We start from the raw sequence: 21,192 nt of genomic DNA, 5'->3' as shown, positions 1-21,192 counted from the left end.
GGAATCCAGACAACAACAGATAATGAGTTAGCATATGTAATATCAATTTTAAATCAATACTAATTGTTGTATATATACAACCCTCTTTTCAGCTGGGCCATACGCGTTATTATAAATTATGTTTGTTTTTATTTTTTCTTAATGAAATTTTTGTTCGACCAAAATATGTTATTGAATAACTTTGTTTGGTTTATGCAACAAAATGAATTTAGCAAAAACTATCCTTGTTTCATGTAGTAAAAATGAGCAATCAGACTCATTTGCAATAAGGAATGACAATCTTGCAACAGTGAAAATTTTCGAAGGAAGTACGACTTTACCATCCAAACATTTCACAACAATATCAGAACCTTTTATTCTTACTGTTGATATGGACAGAACCAAAAGACTTTCTAGTGCACATGCTACTGGTCTTATTCCTAAAGGCGAATGCATTATTCAAAATGATGCTGAATGCATATATGCAGCCGATAATTATCTTGCTGTGGGTTCATCTGATGGAACTCTTCGTATCTGGAACACCAATGATGGAGAACTTGTTATTGAACAACAACTTCATCTTGGACCATTAACTGTTATCTACATTGACACCACACTTTGGTTATTATTTGCTTCATCCACTACCGGTCGAATTGGTGCATTTTCCATTCCCGAACTCTACACATCTGCTGAAGCCGATCAAATCTGGAATGTCCATTCATTAAAGATCACAGATTTTGTTGTTTCTTCTGGGACACGTGTTTATACTGTATCCCTTGACAAGACGGCCAAATGTTATGACTATTGTTCTTCGTGTGAAATTTTTTCTGTTAATCTTCCAACACCAATTACATGTTGTACACTTTCTCATAATGAGTCCATCCTATATTGCGGAGGCTCCGATGGTTGTATATATCAGATAGAAGTTGCACAAGATGGGCTTCAAGCTCAATTTGAAGGGCACACCATGGAAATCACTGATTTACTCATAAGTGACGATGATCGTTCACTCTATTCAATTTCACTTGACTCAACTGTTCGTAGATGGGATACTTCAACAGGGCAAACAATTAATCACATTGATACTAAGGGAGTTCCGTTTGCACTTCGTTTCATCCCTATTATTGAAGTTCAAGACAGACAAAACTCGGAAGGAAGAAAAGTGAAATTGTCCAAGAAAAAAGCAATTGAAAGACGCGAACAAATGAAAAAAGGTTTTCCTAAATTACAAAGGCAAATATCGGGAAATAAAAATGATTTAGTCTCGGCACCGATTGAAGATATGCCAATTCTTACAGTAGAAGAAGAAACTCAAATTGCAATTGCTGATATATGTAACACAAAAGGAACTTTTGATGTGATAAAGGTGGAAGAAACGCAAGAAATAAATGAAAGAGAAGAAAAAAATGAAATGATTAAACCACCATTACATGATGATGAAAATGAAGAAATAAGAAGACAAAATGCTTTGATGTTTCAATATATTATGTCAAAACAAACAAATTAATATTTTATATAAATCATTTAAAGTTAAAACTTTGTTTTTGGTTAAAAGAGGATAATTTGCGGTTTTGTTTTTAAAAAACAAAGTGAAAACATAAAATGTTTAAAACATTGGCATTATTTTTTAATTTTTTTAAGACTTGGGCAATGCTAGTAATCTCAATTTTTGACACATTGAAATTGGCATTTCTAAAAAAAAAAAAAAAAAGAAAACAATTTTTTTGTGATGTGATGAAAACCACCAAATTCGATTATAAAATAAATAAAATTCATTTCTGATATTTCTTTACTTTTTTGTTTACGTATTAAGTTATGAATAAAATATGTTTTTGATTAATTTTACTTTTTCTTTACATATGTAAAACATTTGAACACAAAAAATATACCACAGATAACAGCGCATTGCACTAAGTGTGATCACACGAGGATGACGAGTCTTTGCTTTTTTGAGCTTTACTCACCTTTGAAAAACCTGGAATTAATACAAAAATTGAAAGCGAATTCTGAGAATATTCTCAAATTTTTAACTTTTTAAATATCATGCCGATCGTCAAAACCTTGGTGTAAAAGCATTTAAATGCTTTTGCCTTTTTGACATGATCGTTTTTCTCTCAATTTAGTGGAGCCAGATCAAATGATGGCGAATTGGCCTTCAGCTCCAAACCTATGTGTCATTTTTTTATATGTCGTGCTTTGTTTGCTTGTTACTCTAAATGTGCAAGCACTTACAAGGATAGAAGGCGTCCCACCAATTACGCCAAACTCATTTCCAATTAAAGAAAATTATAAAGTCATAAATAACACAAGATTCAATGAAGCACCAGCTAAAAATCCAGAAAGGTTTTCACTTATAAATGGGAAAAAACTTTTGTTGACTCCAGATAAATGTATTAATAGAACCAAATACAAACTTAACTTTCTTATTCCATTTGGTTTAGATCCTCTTACACATAAAGACACAGATGAATATGTTCTTGTATTAGGAACAGGTGGTCTAGTTGGTTCTGAACTTAGAGAAGCTTTATTACGACGTGGCTATAAAGTTCTCCATGTCCTAAGTCGTCACCACCTAGACCTTCGTACACCACATTGTTTAGACATCTTTAATGCTGTTAAGATCAAATTTGCATATTTTCTCTCATACGAAGTTGGGGGTTCTAAATTCCTTCACATACCTGAATACCAAAATGTTATTCGCGAAAGCAACATACAACTCCAAAACAATGTTTTTAATTGGTTAGTTGAAAATAAGATTCGATATGTTTTCCCAGCCACATCACTAGCCAAAGAAAAGAATTTCACCTATGGCTATGTTAAAAATCTTGGAGAAAACTTTACCAAATCTATACCTGAAATTGGGCGTGTTGTACGATTTTGGAATGTATATGGGTTTGAATATGTTGGTTCTAAAAGCCATGTTGTACCTGATTTGCTTGTTCAATGCCTTACAAAAGGTCGTGCCAAACTACTTACGACTGGAAAAGAAACGTTGCAATTTGCACATACGATTGACACAGTTGAAGCATTAATCCTAATATTAGAAAACTTTGAAAGGTCTCCATTAGTCACTGATATTACTGATGGCGTCTGGACGCCACTCCTTGATGTGATCAAAGCCATTGAAAAACTTATTCCAACGTGCGAAATACAAACGTCCTCCAAAAGTGCCAAACCACGTTTCCACATTCCGCCTAATTTTGACACGTATTTCCACAAGAACTTATGGCATACTAAGCTATCCATTGAAGAAGGTATCAATGCCACGTTAAAGAAGACTCTTCAACATATTGAAAGGTCAAAGCGATCACCGACACTTTCGATTATCATTGATTGTGGCGATGAAATCAATGATAATGTAATTAAATTACTTAATAATCAAGTACGAAAGTTACAAGAACTTGTTAATGAATTTATGATATTTACAATAGAAATAATCGCAACCACCAAATCAATATCATCAGATATAACATTACCAATCCGTTGTACAGTAATAGTTAACAAAGAAGATAATTATATCGATGAAGCTATAGCTTATTCACATTCTAATGCTATAATGGTTATTGATTATTATACATTACCTTCTTATGGACAATTTGATTTCTTTCATCGTGAATTAACTTCCGATTATATGATATATTATGCTGAAGGTTCATATGTTAATTCACTCGATGAAACTTCACTTAGAACTAAATCAAATCATATTGCAGATTATAAAGAAGTTAATGGCTGCGGTGGTAAATTCATTAAAACTGGTATTCCGTTATTGGCAGCATCGAGAAAGACATGGCAAACAGTCGGATTTCCGCCACGAAATACGGACATAAATCGTTGGATGCTACAACTCGAACATGGATTCACCGCAATAAAGTTCGAAGAACCCGCATGGTGCGCAAGAAATAATGAGCTGCAAAGTAAATTGGAAATGGAAAATGATGAAAAATTGGAAAATGTTTGTTGCGATGGATTAGTTGAAAGAAATAATCAGAAATCAAATTCGTTCATATATTTGAACCAAACGTTACGTCGCTAAATTTAATAAATACATTTTATAAATAAATAGAATTTCTTTTGATTTATGCCATCTTCCGCTTCGTTACATAACGCAAATTACTTTGTTTTTGTGCCAAATCATTTGCTAATAAATGTTAAGAGCATTGTGAGAATGAAAGCAATGTAACATTTGAAGAAAAGAAAATTGATAAAAAAGAGTACATTACAAAAAAGTGTCTGAGTTCGGTGTCGGTTATTGATCGTCATATCAGAGCCAAGGCCAAAGAGATTTAACAAAATGAGCAAAGCAAAGCTGAGACGACAAAAAATAAAGGAAGAAACCGAAATGCTAAACAATAAGAGACAACTTATTAGAGAAGCTGAAGCATGTGAAGACCTTCTTGCTGATATTCCAATGTTTAAAAACTTTAATAAAAATGGACTCAAATGCACTGTGAAATCATATATTGCTTGCCCAGATGAATATAAAGATTGGGTTTTCAATCTTACTTCAAGACATATGAAAACATACTATGAAAACACATGGGGGTGGAGTGATAAAAATAAAAGAACAGAACTATTTGAAGAAAGCTCTCGTTATTTAATTGCAATAGATGATCAAGAAAGACCAATTGGTTTTATTCATATTCGTTTTGAATTCGAACTTAAAGAAACAACACTTTATGTTTACGAGCTCCAGATTGAAGATGAATTTCAAAGAAAAGGCCTTGGTTTGTTCCTGATGCAAGCAGCAGAATTTATTGCTTTAAAGAAAAAGATGGAATCTGTTATGTTAACTGTGTTTAAAGAAAATACTGGGGCTCGTGCTTTTTACAGGAAATTACATTATAAACTTCATCCTTCTTCACCTGAAATTTCTTATCCTGAGGATCCTGTTCATGATCATGAAATTCTGTTTAAACCACTTGTTAAAGCAAAGCAATAAAAAATAAATTAATTCATATTTATTTCATTACAAATCTTTTATTATAAAATATGGATAAATAACATTTAATACAAACTTATTATTTCAATATATAATATAAACATGCAATATAAATAAAATATCGAAGGCACGATGGCCGAGTGGTTAAGGCGTGAGATTCGAAACCTCATGGGTTTACCCGCGTCGGTTCAAATCCGGCTCGTGTCGATTTTTTTATTTTTTAAAAAATTTGTTCAAAGGAAAATTCTTCTAATTTCCTTTTTTTCGTCTAAATATCAGAAATTAATAATTATTCGTTATTTATTTTGTCTTGTAAGCAATGTATTCATCCAATGTTACGCGACCATCACCATTTGTATCCATTTCCTTGACTAATTGTTGTGCTTCTTCTAATGTCAAATTATTGCCGCATAACGCTTGGAACTTTTGAATTTCTTCTGCATCCAATGAACCATTTTTATTTAAATCTATTGCATTGAAACGATGTTGAAGAATTAAAGTATCGTCGCCATCGTGAATACATTTAACATATTCTACAAACTCGTCGAACTTAAGGGCTCCATCGTGGTCATGATCATAAACAGCATATACCTCTGCTATTTCTTCATCATCGTATTCTTCACCTGCTTCATCAAGAAAGATCTTGAACTCGTTTACGTCAAGAGCTCCAGATCCATCCTTATCAAAAGCCATAAAAATATCTTTCAAATCAGTTGCATCTTCAACAGAAAGCATGGGAAAAAGTAAAAAAAAACGCTATCAATTATATTCAATTTTTTGAATTAATTTTTCACATTTTCTATGAATGCAACCAATTTCTCGACTACAACTTGGGGTGACCCAAGATTCATCGATAAATTTTAGATATTGATTTTGCTATAGAATTATTCTTGGTAAAAAGTCACTTTTTGAATGATTTATTAGAACGATCAACGAGGCTGTCCCTTGCAATCAATCACTAGTGATTCGTTCGTTCATTTCCATTATAAGCCTACGAATATAACGCACGTTTATTATATGAATGATATAATACTCAGTAAATGACATTTATTGATGTTTTAGCATTATTTGTATGAAATTCTAAATTGCACCTAAAGACAACCACACCACTTCAAAAAGTTATATCGGCAAATATATTAGGGTACGCTGTCGTATCGAATAAACTTTTAGTATGGATGAGGTTTTTGTGTTGGCTCGTATAATTTATTCCATGTGTTATATCAAAAAGTGAGAGGCAAATTTGAAAAAGTGGCTTCCCTATCCAAGGCGTTTGAGATCATTGTAAACTTCTGAATCATCGTTTTTTGGGGCGTACCAAAAAAGTTTTTGAATGATTATTATTGAATAAATAATGATCGTGTTGCAGTTTTTGTATACTTTACATAAATTCCAATTTTGGAAAATGCAATATTCAAGAAATATATATCAATTACCAGATAATGATATTTTCATTGCAAAACAACAAATTTTATCAGAAGATTCCAATATAATTAACACTGGGATTATAAGTCTTAGAAACCTTATTGATAAGGTTCGAGATTCTAATCTAAATTCCTACACAATGGACCTTATTGATGAAAAAGTTTACGCTCAACTTGTTACAATCGTTTGTTCGCCAATGTTTAAAATTCCAATCAAACAAAAAGTACTTGAACTTATTGCAGATATGTGTAAAATCAAGTCTTACTCAAAATCAATTAGGGAGTTTTGGAGTCTAGGGCTTCATATACATTTACTCCAAATTCTTCAAGATAAAAATTCGCCTTTTTCTTTAACACCCATAATTACAATATTATCTAAAATCGCAAAATGGACACGTGTTTCAAGAGACAGCCTTCTTGAAAACAATTACCTTTCCATTTTATTGGCGAACCTTTCATTTCGTTCCAATTCAATCACAGATCAGTACAGCATATTAGATGGAATAAATCGATTAATCAGAATAAAAAAATTCGATTTACCGAATTACGTTTATACAATTATTGAAGCCCTTTCACAGTTTTTGTTTTCCTTGGACTCAATTGATGAAACAATTGGCAAAGCATATGATATCTTAAATTTTTCCATTGACAGTATGCAAAGCCTCAACATACCATTTGACATTGATTTAGTTCCACTTCTTAAGAAATCCTTTGAGATTTTGGAAGGAACACATCAGAATTCAATCGTCACTCCAATAATTTCATTCTTTTGTAACTGCATATTTCACAACGACGAAATTGCAAAACTTCTTATACAGAACGGAGTACTTGATGCGTTACATGGAATTCTGTCGAATGAACCATCTGAGGAATTAATAATTATTTGTTTGAAAACTTGTGCAAACTGCGCTTGTATTTCGGTGGAACTGAACTCGCAAATATCACAGTCCGACTTTGCTGCCGACGCTTATGATTTGCTCAACATTGGATCTTTGAAAGTTAAAATCGAAGCGCTTTTGTTCTTCCAATATCTCCTGACTCCAAAAGCTGATTTCTTTGATCAAGATAATGCTAAGGTAATAATGGATAGGTTTCCGGATATTTTTAACACTTTCGCCGACCTTTTATTACTTGATCAAGAAATAAAAGTATTGAGTTTGGGCTGTCTTCAATCATTTTACTATTCTATAATTATTTGTAAGGAGGCAGAACAGCCATCTCCACCATTACAGGCACTGCTCCAACAAGATGTCTTCGAGCAGCTTGGCTTGCTGCAGGAATCAGAGAATGCTGACATACGGTTTTTGGCTCAGAAACTAATTGAAATCGGTACAGAATTTTCAAAGGAAAATTGAATAGACGAAACAACTTTTTGAGGGATGAAAATTAATTTTCTCAATTGCGTGTTTTGCATTTTAAAATAAAATTATCAATGCGCATATGATGTGAAGGCATAAGTTATTACGTATTGATATGCTTTTTTGTGTATATTTAATAATTTCGTAAATTTATATTATTTAAAGAAATTTTAATTGATTTTTGTTCATTGAAAATTTGCACTTACGTGACCAGTTTATGTGATTCTATAATATTACGTGAATAAGTTTTGGCTGAAATATTAAAACTGTAAATCTTATCTAAATGAATTAGATAGAAAATATTCCAAATTAAGTTAAACACTCATTAATTGCTTTTTTATCCATATAAAAGCAATTATTTTCAAATTTGAAATTTTTGTTTGTACAAACTTTCTTATTCTTAAATGTAATTGATAGGCGCTATTACTTCATGTGGTGAACTACTATCTATAATTTGTTTGTATTGTTTTTAACAAGTTTATGATACAGATTAAATCACAATGATTTTCTAGATTAAATAAAACTTTAAAGTCTTGTTTTTCGTTCAAAAAGCCGAATATGAAGCAATTATATTTTTCTCTTGAACATAATTTTCGTTTTTAAAAATGTTGTGGAAATAAATTGGCAAAAAACAGATCAAATTTTTTTATTAAGATTTTGCCGGGATTTTTCAGAACAAACGGCACCCCATTGAAAAAGAGACAGTATGCCGTTTATTTAAAAGCCTGAAACGCTTGACAATGGAAACAAATATTCACCCAACAAGAACGAGATCCAAAGGGCCGATGAAAAAATCACAAACACAATGGACAGCTACAGATGATGAGTTACTTATTTCACTTGTTGAAAATACCCGCGATCCAATTTGGGAAAAAATATCCTTACGCTTTCCAAATAAAACTATTCAACAAGTGTCAGATAGATGGAATAAAGTTTTAAACCCAGAACTAATTAAAGGATCATGGTCCCCGGATGAAGATCAAAAAATCATTAAATGGGTTGAAGAAAATGGCCCTAAAAATTGGTCTATATTAGCAACACAATTGCCAGGTCGTTTAGGTAAACAATGTCGTGAACGTTGGATTAATTCATTAGATCCCGATTTATTACGAAAGCCATGGACAGAAGAAGAAGATAAAATTCTTATAGAGCATCAAAAGTTATGGGGTAATAAATGGGCCAAAATATCCTCATTACTACCAGGTCGTACAGATAATAGTGTTAAAAACCGCTGGAACTCATCCCTAAAGCGTAAACTTGATCGGATAGCGAAAGGAGAGAATCCAGTTCAAAAGCGAGGTCGTAAACCTAAACGCCCATCTAATGCGCCAACATTAATTGAAACAGAAAATCATGTTAATGTAAGTAATAATAACAACGAACAACTTCCAAAGCCAGATTTTAACATACAAGAGCAAGAAAGCATCCCATCTCCAGAACTTCCAACATTTTCACCAATCTTAATTTCAGAATCGCCATTTAATGCAATTTCACCTACGAAATTTAGTACATTTAGCTCGAGTTCTCCATTCAGTCTCTTGAGTCCAAACACGGGATTTCTTTTGAAAAGTCCAGAAATGTTTGCGATTCAATCTCCGATTAAACTTAACTTAGATATGAGCGACACACAGAATCACTTCGATAATAATATTAAGAAAGATTGAAAATTGCGTTTTTTGTAATGAATAAAAATGTATGTTAAAAATCAAATTTTTTTTTTTATTAGAAAAATAATATAAAAACTCCATGAAAAACTTCTACTTTCAGACAGAAGAACATATAACACAAAAGATTTTAAAGTTGCAGAGGGTATTAAAAATGAAAATCCCTTATTAGAAAGATTCTAAAAAAAAGCATTACAAATGAAATCCAATGATATTATTAATATTTATTCAATAAACTTACACTCGTATGAAAATTAATACGTTTTATCTGTTGCTTTGATTCGAATCAAAGTTGTGTAAAAAAGCTTCTATAACACTCTTTTCAAGGTAGACAGCTTTTCACGGCGCCTTTATATTGAGTCTGTCTTTAAATAAAGTTACTTATGTACAATGTTACGAAAAATCATATCTAAAACTTAAATTATGGAATATTTAAAAACATTTGTAAATTTACACTTCAAGAATTGCGCTAAAATTATATTATTAAAATGACAAAAGAACACTCATAAAAATCCAAGTGATATCAATAATGAAATTCCATTTATATAAATTTTTATACAGGTTTCTCAGTCATTATATATTAATATCATTTTGGATTGTGTGTTATCGTTTTACTTCTTTTGAACAACTTTAAGATTTATCACAAGGAAATGAAAATCATATTTAATTATCATTATATAGTGCAAAAGTTTATTTATCTAAAAAGTAACGTAATTTTTAGGTACAATGAAGCCCGATGTACAATTTCTATCTTTGAAGAAATACCAAATTTTCGGTGCCACGACAATTTTCTTAATAAAGTTATTCAAGAACGCGGCCCACCACGAGAATGTACTGTTTGCAATTATGTTATGTTTGCAATTTTTCATAAGTTCGAAATCAAAAATTGGACTCAAAATGTCCGAATTTTCGATAAATGTATAATTCCCGTCGAACTTTAAGTTCCTTTTAACGAAATTCATGTCATCCGAAAATATAAAATAATGCGGATTATCAACATGCTCATCCATATATTTAAGGGCTTTTTTATAATAATCTAGTGGAAGAAAGCCTAACTTACCATGATCTGTTCGACGAATGTGTACAGAAATTGAATTTGTTGATTTGATCATCTCGAGATATTTTTGATGTTGTGGTGGAAGTTCAACTCTGAGTGTAAATTCCCGTCGAAAATCATCTACATACTTGTTAAAATCATAAAATCTGAGATTTTCAAAAGAGCCATGGAAATATTGATCAAACGGAACATTGAATTTATACAATTTAATGCCTTCAAATCTGCGGTCATAATGTTTTTCAATGTTTTGGATTTGTTCTTTGGTCGCTTGACGCCTTAAAGAAACATTAAAATTTCGTAAATGAAATTTTCTAAAAGAATATAAGCCTTTATAAGTACTTTTGAGATCAAAACAATCTCTATCTCTGCACTCTGAAAAAAATGTTTGTAGGTCAATGTAAACAGGGTATTTTATTTCTTTGCTTAATACATATGCAAATGCATATTGAAAGAATTGATTCCCAAGACCTGATTGAATTCGAACAACTTTATAAACATTTGTGTCAAGAAGATTTTTGTTAGAATCATCGTTTGCATCAAAAATTGCAAAATTAATAGATTTCTTCTTAAACGTAATTACATATGTAATAAAAAATAGGAGAGATTGAATAAGAACAACAACACAGATTAGATTTGTCTGAATATTTTGAGTAATTTTTCTCGAAGCTAAAAGTTGCTCCTTCATCAAGTTTTTCCCGCACGACCAAATTCTGTTGGAATTGAAAAAATGAAAATTTTAAACAATGCCAAATCATTTTTACTCAAAATGAAATTGGCAAAGAAAAAAACTAATTAAAATTTAAAAAAAAAAAAAATCAGGTTTTCTTTCAAAACTATCTATTTTTAACCTGTGTTTGGTTATTTTATATCATTTTTTAGACATATAAATTTACAAATTCTAAATCAAAACATAATATATCAATCAACAAAATACAATGAGTGGTCTTGAGCATGAGAATAGTACACCACATAACACTAACGAAGGAATAAAGTACAAATATTTGGAAGAACTTTGGTATGAGCATATTCAAATGATTATTCGAAAATAATTAAATACATATTATTTTTATATTAAAGAAATCTATTTTCGTTATGTATATCATAAGTAGATAATGCATAATCATCAATCCCACAGAATGCTGGAATTGGGAAAGGCCATATGTACCACTTTTTTCTGCTTCCGCATATTTCTTCCCAATTTTCGATACATTTCTCCCTTCGATATTTTTCGGGAGGCATGTCCTTCATTATCTCGAATTGTGTTCTATTCTCAGTCACATGTTTTAAGTTTTGCCACAAAAATGATCCAGTTAAAAAGAGAAATGACATTCCTAAAATAGTATATAAAAATATAATTAAAAATAAACCAATTCGATGTTGAACTTGAAGAAGAAGAACTGCAATAAAAAGTGCCCTAATTACACAATAATCAAAAAGACTAATGTAAATAACACCCCACATGTTGAATAAAAAGAAAAGTTTGTGATTTTTCTTCCCAATAAAGCAACTGGTCCATGCGCATAGATGATCTGGTCGAATTACAAGTCGACGAACAGAATTAAAATATTTAACACGAGTTGGATATTGACGCTGACGAGCATACTCGAGTTGTTCTTGCGTTGATACATAGCCACTAAGATGATCATTAATTCCATTAGGTTTTAAAGGATAATAATATGGAAGATAACCTGGACCAACTAAAATTGTAAGTATGTAAGAAAGTGCAAAAAAAATCATAAAAATTGTTAGTGGAATTAAGATTTTTCTATCAAGCCAATTTGCATTTGGGTAAATACATGTTAATGCAACTACGTATGAACTAAATATTACAAACAAAACGCCAATCGGATAAGCATATTGTATCATCCAATGATTTAAAAAATATTTTTTTACAGAAGGAATATAATTTAATTGTAAGCCCAAAAATGTACATTTGTTTTCCCACTTAGTGGGTGGTGGTATTTCGGTTTGATTGATTATAGAATCATTCATAAATGGAAGCAAAGGATCATCTCCTTTCATACGCTGATTTGTTGAAGCTTAAGTGGTCTGAGTGAGATGATTTAACGTCTTGGATGGAATTTCCTAAAATTTGCTGCAAGCATTTTAAAATGTAAAAATATTACACTTACAAAGCTGCCATTGGCAACTTTGCAAAACGCTAAGGCTTTTGTAGGAGAAAAAACACCAGATTCGAGGAAATCATAACTTGATATCCATTTAAATGTAACTCAATAATGTGAAATGTATATGAACTCAAACAAATTAATAAACTAAACTTTGAAAAATACTATTTTATTGGAAATTAAAATTCTTCAAATTGTCATGGTGTTTCGAAATTTGATCAAAAAATAAATTCATAATTTTTTGATGATTTATACATATTGATGTGCACAATAACATTGCTAAGTACACTATTAGATTTTTTCTAAAATAAATATTATTGATTTTGAGAAAAAGTACATTTATTATGAAAATTTACATGCTAAAAGATCATCAAGACTCTAGAAACCCACCCTTTTTTTCTTTTAAAAATTTTATATAAGCATTTATATATACTAAATTTAATTAGTTTGAAATATTTAAAGATTTCTTCTGCTGAATTTCGAGAAAAAGTAGTATTTTGCACGACGATTTAAAACCGTGATTTATTATTCAAATATTTTACGGTTATAAACTTTTTGAATGGAAAATAATCGTCGGTAGAAGAAAATATGTTATACATGCATATTCTAACAACTTTTTCTCAAAACTCAGCAGAAGAATCTCAATAAAACTTTGATATCATTTCAACCAAATCATCATCATAATCATATTTGAAAATAAAGAAGAAAAAAAGGGTCAATTTTTTTTTATACTTGATTTAAATATTGCGTTTTTCGTAAAAATGAAATATGTATCTTTTGGTGTACAAAGAATAAAAAGAAATCATGATTCTATATATAAATTTATCAATGTCACTAAAAGGGTTAACTTTGTTAGGGTTAAGGTTACTCATAAGCGAATTCATAAAAACAGTCAGACACAGGATAACGCATTTTGGAAAAATTATACAGCTTGATGGCACTTTTTATGTAAAATTTAAATGGTTTATTATACTCAATTGAAAGGTTTATTTACTTAATTGTGAAAGATCCACTTTTTGAAGTTTTCACGAACGAAATCAGGAATTTCTGGAAAAAAACAGAATAAAAATAATGGTACTGTATGCAGCACGTAGTATATTACGTTGAACCCATCTCCTCAATCTCATATATGAGCAATACATAAAATAAATCAATCTGGAAGAAAATATTGTGCTTGGGCAAAAAAAAGAAGATAAAAAACTTAAAGATCTATGCAGCCGCTTTGGCGGTAATATCAGCAAATAAATGAAATATTATCCTTATCGCTCTCCAGAGTCGAAAAAAAAAAAAATAAAATAACAAGAATGAACGTTAAGTATAATTCTTAACTTTACTTCGCTATTTTTTGTGAGAATAATTGGTCGGAACCGCTATCTAAATTACCCATGTGAAAAAATTGCTTTTTTACAAATCATTCAAAAAAATAATTATTTATTGATTTTCTCCAATTTTTATACAAATTTAAATTTATTATGACGAACTTAAGTATAAATTATTTCATTGATATTTATAATAATGAATATTTTCCAAGATATTTTTGTTTTAAATTATTTTACATTTTGACAAATTGGTACCTCTACATTGCTTTTTGTCCAAGAAGTAATTGAACTATTTCTGAATGATCATATATAGATGCATATGTAAGTGCTGTTTCAAATATTTTAAATAATTTCCAAATATTATTTTAAAATATAAAATAATAAAAATAAACATTAAACCAAATAAATAAATATTTTTTGCATTAACATCAATTCCTTCTTTATCTAAAAGTAATTTCACTATTTCTATATTATTATTTCTAACTGCTTTATGAAGTGCTGTCTCAAATTATTAAAACATATTCCAAATTATTAAAACATATTCCAAATTATTAAAACATATTTCAAATTATTAAAACATATTCCAAATTATTAAAACATATTCCAAATTATTAAAACATATTCCAAATTATTAAAACATATATAAAATTATTCAAATGAATACTTTTTGCATTAACATCAATTCCTTCTTTATCTAAAAGTAATTTCACTATTTCTATATTATTGTTTCCAACTGCTATATGAAGTGCTGTTTCAAATTATTAAAACATATTTCAAATTATTAAAACATATTCCAAATTATTAAAACATATTCCAAATTATTCAAACATATTCCAAATTATTCAAACATATTACAAATTATTAAAACATATATAAAATTATTAAAACATATATCAAATTATTAAAACATATTATAAATTATTAGAACAAATTCTAAATTATTAAAACAAATTCTAAATTATTAAAACATATATCAAATTATTAAAACATATATAAAATTATTAAAACATATTATAAATTATTAAAACATATTATAAATTATTAAAACATATATAAAATTATTAAAACATATATAAAATTATTAAAACATATATAAAATTATTAAAACATATTCCAAATTATTAAAACATATATCAAATTATTCAAATAAATATTTTTTGCATTAACATCAATTCCTTCTTTATCTAAAAGTAATTTTACTATTTCTATATTATTATTTTTAACTGCTATATGAAGTGCTGTGTCAAATTATTGGAACATATTTCAAATTATTAAAACATATTCCAAATTATTAAAACATATTCCGAATTATTCAAATGAATATTTTTTGTATTAACATCAATTCCTTCTTTATCTAAAAGTAATTTCACTATTTCTATATTATTATTTCTAACTGCTTTATGAAGTGCTGTTTCAAATTATTAAAACATATTCCAAATTATTAAAACATATTCCAAATTATTAAAACATATTTCAAATTATAAAAACATATATCAAATTATTAAAACATATTATAAATTATTCAAATGAATATTTTTTGCATTAACATCAATTCCTTCTTTATCTAAAAGTAATTTTACTATTTCTATATTATTATTTCTAACTGCAATATGAAGTGCTGTTTCAAATTATTAAAACATATTTCAAATTATTAAAACATATTCCAAATTATTAAAACATATATAAAATTATTCAAATGAATACTTTTTGCATTTACATCAATTCCTTCTTTATCTAAAAGTAATTTCGCTATTTCTATATCATTATTTCTAACTGCTTTATGAAGTGCTGTTTCAAATTATAAAAACATATTTCAAATTATTAAAACATATTTCAAATTATTCAAACATATATAAAATTATTAAAACATATTTCAAATTATTAAAACATATTCCGAATTATTCAAATGAATATTTTTTGTATTAACATCAATTCCTTCTTTATCTAAAAGTAATTTCACTATTTCTATATTATTTTTTCTAACTGCTTCATAAAGTGCTGTTTCAAATTATTAAAACATATTCCAAATTATTAAAACATATTTCAAATTATTAAAACATATATAAAATTATTCAAATGAATGTTTTTTGCATTAACATCAATTCCTTTTTGTTTAAGAAGTTTTTTAACAATTTCTGTATGACCTTTTTCAGATGCTAAAATAAGTGCTGTATTAAATTTAATTTTAAAAATTTAAATTGTATTTTAAAATATCAAATCTTTTTAATAAAATTTCTATAAAATTTTCAAACATTTCTCTTTAAATTAATATATTTATGGTTGATAAGGTAGTCAAGAAATTCTTCCTTAATAGAAATCTCTGAAATTTCTAAAAAATTTAGTGAAATTTTATTATTTCCGAGGAAATATAAAAAAACAAAAATATTTCCTGTTCTAATAGAATTGATGATATGATTCTTATTGATATTCATTCCTTCTTCTTTTAAAAATGAAAGAAGATTAAAATTATCATGTAAAATACATTCTTTTCCTAATTCTTCTAAATTATTATTAGGAATAATTTTATTTTCATAAATATATTTAAAGATATCATTGCGATGAAATATAATTGCTGCTTCTAAAGAACCATAAAATGATGAATGATTTTGTTCACATAAATGAATGATTTCTTCATTCCCACCTGCAATTGCATATTTACCTGTGTTTTCTACATTTACTCCATTCATAAGTAAATATTTAAAACATTTAACTGAAGAAAAAAATGCTGCATAATCAATTAATGTAACATTTTTTTTATTAATAAATGAACATCTTTCATAAAGTGATGGTTCAATTGTTTGGTTAAAATCAAAATTATTTTGTGATGATATTTCTTGAAGTTTTTCGACTTCATCATTACGAATTATTGTTGCAATATCATTTGGATTATGTCCTTCTTTAATATATTTCTTATGAAGTTCAAAATTTTCAGAAAGATCTTTGAAATTATTTTCATTTTTGAATTTAAACATTTGAGGTTGCAGTTTTATGAATTCTTCTTCTGAAACATAATGTATATAAAAAGGATTATTTTTGTTTTGAACAATTTTTGGTTCTATTAATTTGCTTTCAATCATTTTTTCAAGAAGATAATTTGATTCTTCGTTATTAATTGATAATAAAAATTGAGTAACAACATTAATTAAAATATTATTCGATTTTATTTCTGCTTTCTGTAAATACTTGATGCATAATTTTTCAAATCCTTTTGAAACAAAATATGAATAAATAATTCTGCTAATAATGTGAAGGAATGAAATTGGAAATTTTTGAGAAAAGTATTGAAAAGAAGATTCGACTGATTGATCAATATTTTCCTCATTTAAATCAAAAATAATTCTCTCAATAGCTTGTAATATTCGAAGGTTTTCGTTGTATTTGATAATCGCTTTACTTTGATTTCCCCCCACTTGAAATAAATTCTATGAATATTAACGTTCTACAACATTCAAAAACCCCAACAATTTTTTCATCGTACATATCAAAAAGTGTATAAACAAAAGTTCTCTGTTGTCGTTCTTTATCGTCTTCTATCGTTGTTGCTATCGTCCGGTGTAAACTATACAAAAATAAGATGGCCGTTATATACGAAAAGTCAAAATTGCAAGTCGAGTTTTTATTGATTCCTTCACTTTTTGAAAGATTTATAAAATTTACATAATAACGTTTTTATTTGAAGAGAAAATGTAATTTTCTGTCATAGTGACTATTATACTACATGTAACAAATAGCTTGAAAACCAAAACAAAGGCACTATACACTTATTTAAAAAGTTTATTACAATCAATTGGAATTCTTAATGAATCAAAAATATTATTTTTACCGCTTGCTTGATTGCGTAACCTCATAACATAATCTTCAAAGCATAGAATACATTTTGTAATTTCTTTTGTACTTGAATCACCTATAAAACGCACAACCCTGAAAGCACCATCATGGTTTCCAGCTGCATCGAAAGTTAAAATAACAGAAGCTGCTGCAATTATAGAAGGTCTTTGGTCGAAAAATTCAAATTTCATTAATGCTAATTCTGTGAAAATGTTTGCAAATTGATTTGTTTCAGGAGTAGAATTACCAATATCCAAGTAAAACCTCATAAAAAACTTGGATGTTGGATATGACAAGTTGAAAGATAATTCCCTGATTACAATATTTTCGATTTCACTTAATTTTTCTTCATCAAATTCTTTCCAAGTAACAGCCTTTAGTTGTTCAACTGAAGGTTGAAGTCTTGTATCGACTTTTGCTGAGATTCTGTAACATGCAGTTGCATACAACCGCATTTCTTTTTTTGGAATATTGATTTTTGATAAGCATATATCTAAGTATGTAACAGCATTGTATAAAGTATCGCTTGGAAACTTAAAGTGATAATTAATTTGAATAAGCCACTTAACAACAATTTCTCTTTTACTTGGTGTGATTTGGCATTGTGTATGAAGAAACGCTTCTGATGACTTTAATATTGTAGTTTCTTGTTCTAATGCAGTTAAGTACACTTGTACAGACCATTTTGGCATTACATGAAAATATTCTTCGAAAGTCATAATATTATCACTCTCCTCTATTTCATCTTCAAGTTCTGGATCGCTATAATCATCTTCACCTTCAGTTGAAAAACTTGATGTTGTGCTTTTGTAGTCTGTGGTTTTGGTTGTTTTTAAGTTGTTTTCTGTTCTTTTGTTTTCCTTCTGCATGATGAAATTTTAAACCGACGCTGCGTACGTTTAAACATTAACAAATGATTTTCCAATATCTTTTTTTCTCATAAAGACCTCTTTATGTAAGTGTACTGTAAAGTGTTTTTAAAAATCTGTGTTACTTTTCATGTAGTGAGAAAAACAAATTTCGATTTGATTAATCTTTCTTTTTATTATTTGAAATTTTTAAGTTACCAACAAGAGAGAGAAACATTGTGTATTTTCTCATGATTATTTTTCGATTTAATCAAGATAAAATGATTTTTTCTATTTAAGGAAACTAAAAAAGCGCTTTATAAAAATTCAATTTGAAAAGCAGTTATGCGATTCTTCATTCAAAAAGTGGAAAGTAAGTATGCTTCCTTATTCCGCTTCTTATCAAATAATTACTCAAACTATACAGCATCACACCAATATAATGCAAACTACGCTCCATAATTTACAAGTCTTTCAAAATACAGGGTTGTCGTTTTTAGAAAATCTTAATACAACACTCAAAAATATCAACCTAAATTCAAACATAATGAACTGGATTAAAGAAAATTTCGCACAACTTCATTCTATATCTATTTTTATCCAAGGAATTTCAAATGAAATTGTTTCTCCATTAACTGAATTCAGTAGTAATTATACAGCTAAAGCTAAAGGTTTACAAACAAAATATGAGGAAGCACAAATTCCTTATAAAGCAGCAAGTGAAGATTACTTTTCTTCTTATTCTACATATTATGAAACATGCAATAACATTGATGAATATTCATATAAAATGAACACCCAAAAGGGCGCTGCAAGGGAAAAGTCAGAGCAAATGTTTAATGATTTTAGAAACAAATGCACAGACCATGAAGCAGATGTTCTTGAAAAAAGAGAAAAACTCGGTCGCGCAAAGCTGAAATATGCCGCAGAGCTCGAAGGAATAATGGCGGATTTCGAAAAGCTCGAAAAAAATTTTTATGATCATTTTCGATCTCTCTTCAACAAGTTCGAAAATCTCCTTCTCCAATTATCAAGCACGTTAAAAGAATCTTCAGCTCAAAAGTTAGAGTCCATCAAAGACATACAATCCACTGAATTTCCATATCCAACACAATCAAATAATGAGAAATACGATATTCCAGATGAATTGCTTTCTCTTCCTGAGCCTCCAATTGAGGTTTTTCAGCTTTTAAAGCCAGAAAATATTTTTGCATTAGAAATGAATTCCAAATATGTAATGGCTACTCAAGCTTATCAGTCGTCATCAAGTGACAAGTTTGTTACTAAGAAGGATGATATTTTACAGGTCCTAGAAGAAACTGATGGTGCTTATGTTGTTCGGAATTTGCGTTCTCAAATCATTGGAAAATTGAACGTATCGTTGACAAAACCGTTGGACGATAGGACGCAAATTTTGAAAGAGATAAAATATGCTTCACGTGAATTCTCAAGCAATAACAGAAAGGTAAAACAAAACGAGTACGTTTTCGTGTTATCTTCTTCAAATGATGTTGCACAATGTATTACAATGAATGGAGAAGAAATACAAATTCCTACAGAAATATTACAAAATATAAATTAAGGTTTAAAGATTAAAAGTCTGCGGGTGTAATTTTTTAAATAAAGTTTCTCGATTTCTAAGAATTTTAGTTGCAAAAACTATTTTTTTTTTTATTAGACACACAGTAGTTCAGATAATAAAAAAATTTTCACCATATTATCAACTTAAATATTGGAAAGTAGTGATTTTATTATTTTAAGACCATATCAAAAAATTTCATTATAGGAAACACCTATAGCATAATGGATAATGCGCCTCCCTTCTAAGGAGGAGACTCTGGGTTCGAGTCCCCGTAGGTGTGTTTTTTATTCACCTAAAGGATATCCTTAAAAAAAATTTTTTTTCATGATGGAGGAATCAAAGGAATGGTGGGAGAAATTGACTAAGTCAACAATTGATGATATGTTAGCGATTAGAAATTTAAACGAAATATTGAAAAAAAATTATCGAATTCTTTTTGAATCTGTAAAAGACATTCAAGATGAAGAAAAATATTGGAATACAATATGTGCAACTCTCCAAAAAATTCTTTGCGTTAAAGTTCCAAATCCATCAAATAACTTCCAGAAATTTATTGAAATAATATTTTTAAATCAATTCAAACTTTATCCAACTTCTGTTGAAGATATTATTACATTTATTAAGTCGTCTCCTCGAAATGAAAATATATCTTTTTTAATATGGAACTTTTCTTCACATATCAAACTATCTGATTTTTTTAATGCATTTTATTCAATGATCATTTCAAATGATGAATTTTATCAGAAACTTATGTCATATCCCCAGTCCTTAAATATTTTTTTTGATCATTATTTCAATTTACTTGATTCATCGCCAATCAAAAATGACAAGCAAATGTCATTACGTATCAATCTAATTAATATTTTATGTCAACTTATGATTGATCACCCAGATAAAATTAAACTTTTATATCAGCATCAGCGTAAAATGTGGGATTATCTATTAAAGTTGATGAAAGACAATTACCAATCAATGTCAATTGAATCGTTTCGCATTGCCACGAACTTCTATCTCAAATCACACCAATTCTTTGATTCCAAATTTAAATATAATTGGCTTATTCGAATGGCC

At 28.7% G+C, this 21,192-nt stretch overlaps 8 protein-coding genes across 8 annotated transcripts; 6 read left to right on the top strand and 2 right to left on the bottom strand.

Annotated features, from left to right (window-relative positions):
* Positions 1 to 202: 202 nt before the first annotated feature.
* GO595_008384 (WD repeat-containing protein 18) lies at positions 203 to 1,486 on the top strand (the record flags this gene model as incomplete). The annotated part of the gene is made up of 1 exon (XM_067921952.1): positions 203 to 1,486. One exon carries the CDS (start codon positions 203 to 205, stop codon positions 1,484 to 1,486), a length of 1,284 nt encoding a protein of 427 aa, XP_067771150.1.
* A 633-nt stretch (positions 1,487 to 2,119) lies between these two features.
* Positions 2,120 to 4,012, top strand: GO595_008383 (nucleotide-sugar epimerase; the record flags this gene model as incomplete). Its single annotated transcript, XM_067921951.1, has 1 exon — positions 2,120 to 4,012. One exon carries the CDS (start codon positions 2,120 to 2,122, stop codon positions 4,010 to 4,012), a length of 1,893 nt encoding a protein of 630 aa, XP_067771149.1.
* Positions 4,013 to 4,270: 258 nt separating this feature from the next.
* Positions 4,271 to 4,918, top strand: GO595_008382 (N-alpha-acetyltransferase 40; the record flags this gene model as incomplete). The annotated part of the gene is made up of 1 exon (XM_067921950.1): positions 4,271 to 4,918. One exon carries the CDS (start codon positions 4,271 to 4,273, stop codon positions 4,916 to 4,918), a length of 648 nt encoding a protein of 215 aa, XP_067771148.1.
* Positions 4,919 to 5,218: 300 nt separating this feature from the next.
* Positions 5,219 to 5,611, bottom strand: GO595_008381 (EF hand family protein; the record flags this gene model as incomplete). The annotated part of the gene is made up of 1 exon (XM_067921949.1): positions 5,219 to 5,611. One exon carries the CDS (start codon positions 5,609 to 5,611, stop codon positions 5,219 to 5,221), a length of 393 nt encoding a protein of 130 aa, XP_067771147.1.
* A 709-nt stretch (positions 5,612 to 6,320) lies between these two features.
* GO595_008380 (uncharacterized protein) lies at positions 6,321 to 7,694 on the top strand (the record flags this gene model as incomplete). The annotated part of the gene is made up of 1 exon (XM_067921948.1): positions 6,321 to 7,694. The coding sequence occupies one exon, from the start codon at positions 6,321 to 6,323 to the stop codon at positions 7,692 to 7,694; it is 1,374 nt and encodes a 457-aa protein (XP_067771146.1).
* Positions 7,695 to 8,482: 788 nt separating this feature from the next.
* On the top strand, positions 8,483 to 9,361 carry GO595_008379 (Myb-like DNA-binding domain containing protein; the record flags this gene model as incomplete). Its single annotated transcript, XM_067921947.1, has 1 exon — positions 8,483 to 9,361. One exon carries the CDS (start codon positions 8,483 to 8,485, stop codon positions 9,359 to 9,361), a length of 879 nt encoding a protein of 292 aa, XP_067771145.1.
* An 8,263-nt stretch (positions 9,362 to 17,624) lies between these two features.
* On the bottom strand, positions 17,625 to 18,560 carry GO595_008378 (Cyclin, N-terminal domain containing protein; the record flags this gene model as incomplete). Its single annotated transcript, XM_067921945.1, has 1 exon — positions 17,625 to 18,560. One exon carries the CDS (start codon positions 18,558 to 18,560, stop codon positions 17,625 to 17,627), a length of 936 nt encoding a protein of 311 aa, XP_067771144.1.
* Positions 18,561 to 19,086: 526 nt separating this feature from the next.
* Positions 19,087 to 20,121, top strand: GO595_008377 (uncharacterized protein; the record flags this gene model as incomplete). The annotated part of the gene is made up of 1 exon (XM_067921944.1): positions 19,087 to 20,121. The coding sequence occupies one exon, from the start codon at positions 19,087 to 19,089 to the stop codon at positions 20,119 to 20,121; it is 1,035 nt and encodes a 344-aa protein (XP_067771143.1).
* Positions 20,122 to 21,192: the final 1,071 nt, after the last annotated feature.

The sequence above is a fragment of the Histomonas meleagridis genome (genome assembly GCF_020186115.1).
Source record: "Histomonas meleagridis strain 2922-C6/04-10x chromosome Unknown contig_68, whole genome shotgun sequence".
Taxonomy (NCBI): domain Eukaryota; phylum Parabasalia; order Tritrichomonadida; family Dientamoebidae; genus Histomonas; species Histomonas meleagridis.
Note: the sequence above shows the minus strand (reverse complement) of the source record. Positions and strands in the feature narration are given on the sequence as shown.